At 43.2% G+C, this 10,740-nt stretch overlaps 1 protein-coding gene across 1 annotated transcript in view; it reads right to left on the bottom strand.

Annotated features, from left to right (window-relative positions):
* Nucleotides 1–2,859: 2,859 nt before the first annotated feature.
* IL12RB2 (interleukin 12 receptor subunit beta 2) overlaps nucleotides 2,860–10,740 on the bottom strand; it is a 27,161-nt gene continuing 19,280 nt past the window's right edge. Inside the window, 7 exon segments of the mRNA XM_015415781.1 lie at nucleotides 2,860–2,969; nucleotides 2,972–3,476; nucleotides 3,885–3,984; nucleotides 5,773–5,872; nucleotides 8,577–8,693; nucleotides 9,391–9,546; nucleotides 9,628–9,735. Coding sequence (XP_015271267.1) covers nucleotides 2,860–2,969; nucleotides 2,972–3,476; nucleotides 3,885–3,984; nucleotides 5,773–5,872; nucleotides 8,577–8,693; nucleotides 9,391–9,546; nucleotides 9,628–9,735 — 1,196 coding nt within the window.

The raw sequence follows: 10,740 nt of genomic DNA on the forward strand, positions 1-10,740 counted from the left end.
TTGACAACTGTTCATCTCTTACACGTCAGCACGTCTGGGCACTCGCATCACGGCCCAGCGCCTGTCAAAGTGGATTGTGGGTCTCATCCGTCTGTGTTACCAGATCGCCAAACAGCCATTGCCTGGTCCTATCAGGGCTCATTCTACCAGGGCTGTCGCGACTTCCACTGCCTTCCTCCAGGGAGTGCCACTGATGGACATTTGCAAAGCCGCTACGTGGGCCACGCCTAATACCTTCATAAGGCACTACGCCCTAGGCGTCCGTATGAACACCAATACCAGCATGGGACGTCACATTCTGTCTTCAGCTACGCAGTAAAAGACCTGCCAGCACCTTCCTCCAGGTAGGCTACTGCTCGCTAATCTCTCATGGGTGTGAAGCACAGAGACCACGTCGAAGATAAACAGGTTGCTTACCTGTAACTGATTATCTTCGAGTGGTCATCTGTGCATTCACACCACCCGCCCTCCTTCCCCGCTGCTGTCAGCTTCTACATTTCTAATAGGGGTTGATTTGCAGCAGTTTGAAGGAACTGGCGGGATGTCCATGCCCACCCCTCTGGGCATGCACAGTGGGGTTCCTGCACATGCCCGAGGGACTGGGCACGAAAATCCGTTAAAAGAGCTTGCTACAGCACCGATCAATCCAGCGTGCGTGCACTGAATCCCATGGGTGTGAATGCACAGATGACCACTCGAAGATCATCAGTTACAGGTAAGCAACCTGTTTTTCTCTGAACATGGTAGTGGGTTGAACCTACTGCAGCATTTTCATAGGTTCAAGAGGTTTTACTGGCAGAATGTTCAGATTCCCTTTCCTGGAACAGCCCCAAATGCTCTCTGACATCCAGTTCCTGCTGTGAGGCTTCAATAGTAATATAGCATAAACCACACTGGGGATGTCTGCTCTAAACTAAGAGGGGATACTTTCAAACCAGCCCAATGAGGGCTACATAGGCTCCAGAAGTGACAGAATGTTGAGAGTAGCTCATGGTTAATTAATTAAGGCGAGTGGGGGATAAATCAGCCTGCTCAAGTGCCCCAGGTCACAGAGTATCATTGAGGGGGCGAATGAATGAGATCTTCTACTGGTTTCTCACATCTCTCCCCCCCCCCCCCCGGGGGCCCCCATGAGGCCATGAACCTTGCATCTGGCAGTAGGAAGAAAGATTATGAGAAAATGTCAATCTGAAAAAAATTGTACTGGACAAAGAATTTAGCTGCTTGTTACACATTTTAGGTTATTACTTTGCATAAGTATCTGACTTTATTTGAGCACAATCAGTAAGCACAAACAGCATTTAAATGTTCTCAGTTCCCCTTCCCAGGTTTGACATTGCCTCTTGGAGAAACACAGCTTACACTACAGCAGGGGTGGCCAAATTTGCATAACGTAAGAGGCACATAAAATAAACGTTAGATATCTGAGAGCCGCAAGACATGAACAAATATTACACACATGTTTTTATTGAAAATATGCAAGTTTGCTTTTTATTAACATAAAATGAGACCGTCAACAATAAAAACAAAAGGGGTAAAACAGATATTGATAATATTTATTTGTCCAATGATATTTATTTGTTTGCTAATGATATTTATCTAAGAGAAAGAGAGACATAGAGAGAGGTGGAAAGAAAGAATGAAAGACGTGGAAAGAAACAGAGAAACAAAGCAAATAGATGGGGGGAGGAAGGAAGGAAGAGAAGGGGAAAAAGAGAAAGAAAGAAAGGTGGAAAGAAAGCAAATAGATGGGGAGGTAGGGGGGAAAGAAAAAGAAAACAAATAGGGAGGAGGAAGAAAGAGAAAGATGGAAAGAATGAAAGTGGTGGAAAGAAAGGAGAGAGAAACAGAAAGCAAATATATGGGGGAGGGAGGGAGAGAGTAAGAAAGAAAGCAAATAAATGGAGGGAGGAAGAGAGAAGGAAGGAAAGGAAAAGAAAAAGTGAAAAGAAAGAAAGAGGTGGAAAGAGAGCAAATGGAGGAAGGGGGAAAGAGAAAGAGAGAAGTGGAAAGCAAATAAATGGGGAGGAAGGAAGGAAGGGGGAGGTGGAAAGAAAGCAACTTTAAATCTGTTCTCCAAACTCCCCCCCCAACCCCCCCCTCCAGTTTAGCTTGGAGATGGGATTAAAGAGACAAAAGCCTTCTCCAAGCTGGCCAGCAGAGGGGGGTCTTTGAGAACACATATAAAGTTAAATTTGCTTTCTTTCTCGCCCCCCCCCCACCATCAAGCCTACCCAGGGAGGGGAACATTGGCTGGGGAAGGGAAGACTGATAGGGGAGGGATGCCTCCCCTTCGCTTCCCAGCTGCCCTGCCAGGAGCCACACAATATGTGTGAATGAGCTGCATGCAGCTCCTGAGCCACAGTTTGGTCACCCCTGCACTCAGGTAATGTCAACAGGGTATTTACTTTTAAAATGCTGCAGCTGAATATTAGGCTTGTACAAAGTGACAGGATTTTACCGGTTTTCGTGACTTGTTGCTCCTTTCATGCTGATTTCCCCATGTATTGGGTTAATAAAAGTACTTTCTATTTAAGCATCCATGTCTCTTCCCTCTTTTTCTTCCTGGAAGATTTACTCTATCAAAACTGGGAGCCATGCAAAACAGAGGCAAAAAGGTTCTGTAATTTACCCAATGTATGCTTTGTGAGATTCTTCCTGTGAAAAAGGGGACAACCTTTGCATGACAGACCCAACAGAGGAACTAACTTGGATAACACAATGAGTTCAGTGCTTTGCTAGCCAGTTAAGGGGTACTAGGGAGTGACTTAAAGCTCCCTGTCCAAGGCTCTTTGGATTTTATTCTCAGGACTCAAGAAGCAAGTGGGTACCAAGACATTGTGAAGTGCAATGGTGCCTCTATTCACCTTGCTGAATTTCAATAAAATGTTTTTGTACCAAGAATATTTTTGGGCTGCAGGAATGGAGGCAAGATGACATGGATTCTTGACAGCTTAATCTGTGAAAGAATTACAATCCATTTTTATGGCATCTAGAGTAAGCTTTCCACCGAGAGAAAATGTCTGGGGCAGAAAAGTTCTTGAGAAAATATTAAATGAATTGAACTCTGCTTCACTGCTGACTTCTGCTGTGTTTGTAATGGTGGGCAGAATGGTTGAAGGCAAATAGTCTAGCGTTGTATCTTCAAGGGGGTTGACAAGGTAGTCAGAAAATACCTGGCCCTGATTTGGTTCTTCAGGTGCAACTTTCTTGTATAAGAAGAGTAACTGGTGCTGATCTAGCGTGTCACTAATCAAAAGGTGGTGGTTTAACTTGTCCATGGTGGGATTTTCTTCTTGGAACCTCTCAGCTGGCCATGTGTGGCTTTCCATCGTCTCTATTCTTTCTGAGAACAGCACGTCCTCAAAACCACGGGACTGTCTTTTTATCAAGACTTCTTTTATTTGTAGAGTTTCAGGCTCTTCCAAGTTGTCTAGATTATTTAGGAACTGGCTGGAATATGAACTCAGCTCATTCTTAATGAGAGACAGAGAAACACCAGTACAGTGATCATGCATGAATAAGTATGTATCTTGCTCAAAAGAAACCTTTTTCCTTTGCATAGAAGCCAGTGCTTTATAAACACTGCCAGGATGTATATGTTTAAAAAAAAAAAAAAAAAAAGCTCTTTTAGTGCTCAACCCACACAACTTCTAGCAGGTAACAAGAGGAAATTACAAGAAAAAATATTTCATCCTGGAAAATTGCCTTTTGAACAAAATGACTTTTAACAGGAGGAAGACTTGCAAATATGAGCCTGCAATCCACACCCTGTTTGCTGCAAACATCCCCCCCCCCCTCAGCTTCTTCAGCAAATCTGCATTTTTAATATAGAGAAACCAGTGAGTCAGCTAAGATAATTGTATTAGAGATTCCAGGCTTACCTCCACAGATGTGATTTTTTTAGCCCATGAAGAATTGGCAGGATCTGGAATAGCTTTATTGTACTGTCTATGGATGTGAACAGAAAAGAGTGAGAAACCCCTAGCAGAAAGTGGAACAGAACAATATATGCTTAAACTTCCCGTTGGAATGCTCCCCAAAAACCTGCTCATGCAAAGTACATCTTTGAAGTTCTAAGTTCAGTAACTACAGAAGGAGGAGGAATCCAGAGTCCCAACATAAGGTCTGTTCTTTTATTTCTATTGACTTGAACTGCCAGGAGTTATTTGGATAGATCTAACCATCCTCCAAGTAACCTTCCTCCAGCTTAAGTGGCTCTTCTTCCAATGGTAAAACCATTTAATCTGGAATAAGCTTTCTTAGTTTGGAGGAAGCCTTCAGACTTGAACCAAAAGGAAATCTGGATAAAAATATTTTAACAAATACATTAAAAATAAGAAACGGTTCAGTTAGGGGGTAGATCTATCCCACTGATTTCTTATGAGCGACAGCATGGCCAACTCTTCTTCAGTGATTAAACTGATCAACCTAACTTCGTAAAAGATGACAGAATTCCTGACAGATGAAAATTGCATTCATAGGTTACTTGGCACAGAACAAGATTCTTTGTTTCTTCAGAGGCTTTTCCTTAAGGCCTTATTAGAAGTGGCTGGTGTGTTGAACTGAGGTCTCCAGATCTTCGTCTAAGTACTCATTCAGAGGCGAGCTACATTTTGTTTATACTAATTTGCCTGTGTGTTCCCCACAGCCACACAGCAGCTGCAGGGAACAAGAGCCTAAATAGGCTTGGAGGGTTAGGGTTTCTGCCTCCCCCACAAATAGTTTTCTCATGCAAAAACTGCATGGGGGAGGAGTTATGTCACTGATAGGGTTGCCATCTCTGGGCTGGGAAATAGCTGGAGATTTGGGGAGTAGAGCCTGGGGAGGGAGGGACCACAACAGGATATAATGCCATCATGTCTGCGCTCCAAAGCAGCCATTTTCTCCAGGGGAACTGATCTTGGTCATCTGGAGATCAATTATAATAGTGGGAGATCTCCAGGTGCTACCTGGAGGTTGGCAACCCTGCTGATCTTCCTGCTTTGTATGCACATATACGTCTTGTGGAGCAGCAAAATCAGCAAAATAAACCCCCACTTCAGTTTTCCCACAAGAAAGCTACTTAGGTGGGGAGGCAGGAGCCCTTCCCCCTACAGTGCCGTTCTGAACCCATCTGGGCTCTTTCTAAAAACAGAAGCAGTTTCCTGCACCTGCTGTGTGGCTGCAGGGAATGTGGGCCAACTAATGTAAACACATGTAGAAATGTATCATGTCACACGTGAAAAAATGTATCATGTCAATAAGGCTCACTGAGTGATTAGGGATGCCACCTCCAGGTGGAACCTGGGGATCTCCGGGAATTTCAGCTACAGAGATCAGTTCCCCTGGAGAAAATGGATGCTTTGGAGGGTGGACTCTATGGTATTGTACCCCACTGAGGTCCCTGTCCTTCACAGGCTCCACCTTGAAATCTCCAGGTGTTCCCCAACCTGGATCTAGTCACCACCACCACCACCCCTCTGCAGGCAGCCAGGCAACCTTGCAACCCTAGATTACGGGCCAGTAGCATTCTCTTAACTTGGGTGGTTGTGAGGATAAAATGGGATGGGAAAGAACCATGTATGCTGCCCTGAGCTCTTTCAAGGAAGGGCAAGCCAAAAACAGATGGATTTATCATTGACACGAGTGGAAGCAGGTCCTGTACATTGAACCTGAACACCTTTTTTCCTGTGCACATTTCTGAGCTAGTTCTGTGATACACACTGAGAGTGTCTCGTTATGTACTTGACACAATTATGCACTCTAAGGGAAAGGAATGTGCTCACTTACTGTAGCCTTGCATACACTGCGCAGCAGGTCACCACGGAAATGCCTATAATGCAAAGGACTACAACAGGAGCCCATCCAGGTTCATCGGTAAATGCAAGGCCTGTTTATAAGGAGCAAAATCAATTGTTATATGTATGGCAACAAAAGATGTGGCAAGAAAAGCTTAGAAATTCCCACATACAGTTAAGAATCAAACATGCTTGCCTCTAATGCTCTGATTTAACCCTGGTTCTAGCATGCAAATGAGATTTGCTGCTGCTAGGGTGTGTATGTGTGTTTGCTTTCCAGAATAAACAGTTTACCAGTCTGTATAGCTCATGTACATTTCTATATACTGGATGTACCCCCACTCCTATGGAAGACCTGCCAGAGTAAAGTCAAGTCATGCAAGCAATAAGAAATCTAATTTATGCAAAACGAATGACCTTCCAGCTGTAGGGATGCTTTATACAATGATGCTTGTTAGATAGTGTTTCGTTTGAAACACCCCCACTCCCATAGGCAGTTCTCCCAAAAACACCTTTTCAGGGCCAAAACTATGACAGGTAAAGATGTCCATGTGCAGAATGCCTTCTAACAGGAGACAAATTTCCCCCCAAGCTTCAGGTACTTTTAAAACAAATGTAAGCTCTGTTAAGATGTATTGCTGAAATAATCATGCATCATTTAAGCATCTTTGATCTGATTAGTAAAACTTGCAGAGTTTTCTCGCTGACACTAACAACCCAAAAAAGAGTTCCAGGTGAAATGCAAGGCTGCTTTGTGGGAAAAGCACTTAGATGGATCTAATGGTAACTATGCAAAGCAGAATGGGACTTGCCTGCCTCTCCCATCCCATTGCAGCCCACTAAGTTCCCCTAAAGAGGGCTGAGGTGGCTCAGAGGTTAAGACACTGAGCTGCAGACCGGAAGGTCTGTTGTTCGGCAGTTCGAGCCCCTAGTGCCATGTGATGGAATGAGCTCCCATCTCTAGTTCCAGCTCCTGCCAACCTAGCAGTTCAAAAGCAAGAAATTGCAAGTAGATAAATAGGTACCACTTAGGTGGGAAGGTAACAGTGTTCCGTGCGCCTCGACGACTAATCATGCTGGCCACATGACTACGGAGAAGTCTGTGGACAGCGCTGGCTCTTCGGCTTGGAAACGGAGATGAGCACCGCCCCCTAGAGTCGGATTCAACTGGCTTTTGAGCAAGGGCAATTTACCTTTACCTTTAAGTTCCCCTAAATGCTGTTCCTGGGGGGGGGGATGTTTCAGAAAAATGAGTTCTGGATCCAACCCATGAAAAATACAAAACAGGACTGCCATGTAGGGGGACAAACTGCCACACTCTTTCTCTTGCATTAATTTCTTAGTTCACTGCTTATAGTCACTGTTTATATACAGATGCTATGCATCTGTACTATTGAAGGTTTATTCCCTCTCCTCAGAGCAGAAATGGAGGCATTGTCCACACCCTTGTCAAGTACAATTTCCAAGATTCTTGATCATGAGAACAAAATTGATTTAAAGATGATGTAGATATGTCCTGATATGGTAACTATATATGCCTAGTACAGAATAATAAGAATTAATTCGAATATCTGTAACCCTCTTAAGCTAAGGAGGCTGCCTTACAAATACTCATAATTATGTAATTATACTATATATAATTATAATAATGTAATTATTATAAATAATAACTTAAGAATTAAAAAGGCTGCGCAGTACAAAATGGTTTCGCAAACCTACTTGGATAAATGATCAGGACTTGTGCTTTTTCCTGCTGTATATAGGCATATTGTAAATAGGATCCTAATATGTAATTTTGGTACCACTAACTGTGTCATATTAGCACTTACGCTATGTTTTTCAGTCTTCTAATATCCTAATGCATTCATTATTGAATGTCCCATTTTGTTGATTGTAGTGACTCACTATTTGTAATCCGCCTTGAGTCCCTGTGAGAAAGGCGGACTATGAATAATGTAAGTAAATAAAGTAACTTCAAAAGCCGGGGGTTGTCACTGTGTGTTTCAGTGCTTCAGTGCTTAGGAGACAATGTACTGCCATTATAATATAGATTGGTGTTAGACTATTGACATGTTTTTGATGGTTCATATATTATTTTGGCTGTGCTAAACTGCTATGATACATACTGATAATGTTATTGATTCATATAGTATTTACTGGTGTTTGTTTAATGATTGAAATATTTGAATGTTTTGCTTTCTTAAATATTTGTATCTGCCACGAGCCCACCATCGCCATTTTAAAGTGATTTAAAACACCACCGGGTACTTTTCTGAGGTGCTCCTGCTGCCCCCCCGCCTTTTCAAGTGCCAAAACAGCTCTCTCTCTCTCTCTCTCTCTCTGTGTGTACACGGTACCATTCTGGCATTTTGAAAGGCGCATGTGTGTGTGTGTGGGAAACAAGAGTGCCTCATCCCACTGTGCCGAGAGCAGCATTTAAAACTCATTTTGAAGTGGCATCATCATCCCTGTGGTGAACATGGGAATCCTTTCACATCTAGTTTGGCCCTAAGTTAAGACTTTGAAATTTAATAAAATGTAATAAAAGTATTGTGAAATGTATAGGGGGAAATAATGTCCTATTAAAATGGACTGCTTTCTTTTTTTTAATGACTTGATCTTGAATTTAAACAAGGGTAAGAATTTGGACTTTACTGAATATGTCCTGAGCCAAAAACAATTTCTTTGCATTCTTCAGCTCAAGTATGAAATGTCACCTCTGATACAAAGACCACATAAAATACCCTTTGGTTGAGTCCTTCCCCAGCAGCTACAGAAGCAGAGTATCATAATTACTTTCATTCCCTTTAGGACCCTCTCCAGCCTTGGTGGAAGCTGTCATCCATAAAATATATGCAACACCAGCCTGTACGTTTTTAATGGAAAATGGCTGTGTAGATGCTTTAGGAATGTCTAGAAAGAAAAAGATGCAAGGGTATTATTGTTTCTTCTTGAAGAGAAACATGATTACAAAGCTGAAATTCAATTGTAAGTACCTCATTAAACCATGCCTTTCCTTCCCTCCCTCCCCCCACAGCCATTGGGAGGGAATAGGGGGGGGGCATAAGGTGGCCAGATCCAGGTTGGGGAACTCCTGGAGATGGGGGGGGGGGGGGAGCCAGGGAGGGACAGGGAGCTCAGTGCAGTACAGTGGTACAGAGTCCATCCTCCAAAGTAGCCATTTTCTCCAGAGGAACTGATCTCTGTAGTCTAGAGAGGAGCTATAATTCCAGGGGGGTCCCCAGCTCACACCTGGAGGTTGGCACCCCTAGGGCCAGGCTGGAAAAACAGGAAGACAGAGGGGCACAAAGAGTAAGTGAGTGAAGGGTGGAAGTGGAGTCAAAGAAAAAAGGAATGCTGAGAAAAGGGAGAGAGAGAGGTTAAAAGGAAGGAAATTCTCTCCCTGAGTCCTAATGGGTCCCCCACCAGTTATGTCTAATTTTTTCCTTTGCAATGCCTTGGGTTTTTAAGCTTCCACTCAAGCATATTAGCTCAATTTTTCCCTATAAATTCCAGAACACAATTTTACTGCTCTCTGTTTAAAAGCTGAATTCTCATTTTTTAGTATCCCGTGCAGTATAAAATGTCCTAATTTTGAGCAGGGACTCACCATAGACTTCAGTGTCCACACTTGGTGATTTCTGCTGTACATATATTTTGTAGCTAACAATACAGCCCACTTGCTGCTCTTCTGGAATTTCTGTCCAGAAGACCAATATGCTCCCATCTCTTACAGTTGTATCAATATGTGGTCCAGTTAATGCAGCTGCAAAATATAGAATCTTCTTGAGAAAACAGAACTAGCCTGTTATGCTGAATCACAGACTGAAGTATCTATTGCCCTTACCTTTTGCTGATGCAGCTCCTGTAGTGGAAATTGATTTTTCTGCTCTGTTCCCATAAAGTGCAAACACATGGATTTGATAACACACATAAGGCTTTAGGAGCTCTAGAAATTAGAGAATGATGTGTGAGCCGGAACTGACATACATACATCTATGATGTCACTCTCCCTCATGGATCACTGCCTTGTCGTGGTGAAGGGGCTTGCATGCTTCGATGAGGCTGTGGGCTATGCCATGGAGGGCCACCCAAGACGGACAGCCACAGCAGAGAACTCAGACCAAGTGTGATTCACTGGAGAAGGAAATGGCAACCCACTCCAGTATTTTTGCCAAGAAAACCCCATGGACAGTATCAAAAGGCTAAAAGATATGACGCCGGAAGATGAGCCCCTTAGGTCGGAAGGTGTCCAATATGCTACTGGGGAAGAGCAGAGGGCAAGTACAAGTAACCCCAGAAAGAGTGAAGCGGCTGGGCCAAAGCCGAAAGGACGCTCAGTTGTGGATGTGTCTGATGGTGAAAGGAAAGTCTGGTGCTGCAAAGAACAATACTACACAGGAACCTGGAATGTAAGATCTATGAATCAAGGTAAGCTTGACGTGGTGAAAAATGAGATGGCAAGACTGAACATCGATATCTTAGGAATCAGTGAACTAAAGTGGACAGGAATGGGCAAATTTAACTCAGAAGACCATTATATCTACTACTGTGGCCAGGAATCTCATAGAAAAAATGCTGTGGCCTTTATAGTCATCAAGAGAGTGCTAAAGTCAGTATTGGGATACAATCTCAAAAATGACAGAATGATTTCAGTCCGATTCCAAGGCAAACCATTCAACATCAAAGTAATCCAAGTCTATGCCCCAACCACTGATGCAGAAGAGGCTGAAGTGGACCGGTTCTATGAAGACCTACAATACCTCATAGAACTAACACCAAAAAATGATATCCTCCCCATCATAGGGGACTGGAATGCGAAAGTAGGAAGTCAAAAGGTAACCGGAATAACAGACAAGTTTGGCCTTGGAAAGCAAAATGAAGCAGGGCAAAGGTTAACAGAGTTTTGTCAAGAGAACACACTGGTCATAGCGAACACCCTTTTCCAACAACCTAAGAG

This window comes from Gekko japonicus, unplaced genomic scaffold (assembly GCF_001447785.1).
Source record: "Gekko japonicus isolate JY-2015 unplaced genomic scaffold, Gekko_japonicus_V1.1 scaffold20, whole genome shotgun sequence".
Taxonomy (NCBI): domain Eukaryota; kingdom Metazoa; phylum Chordata; class Lepidosauria; order Squamata; family Gekkonidae; genus Gekko; species Gekko japonicus.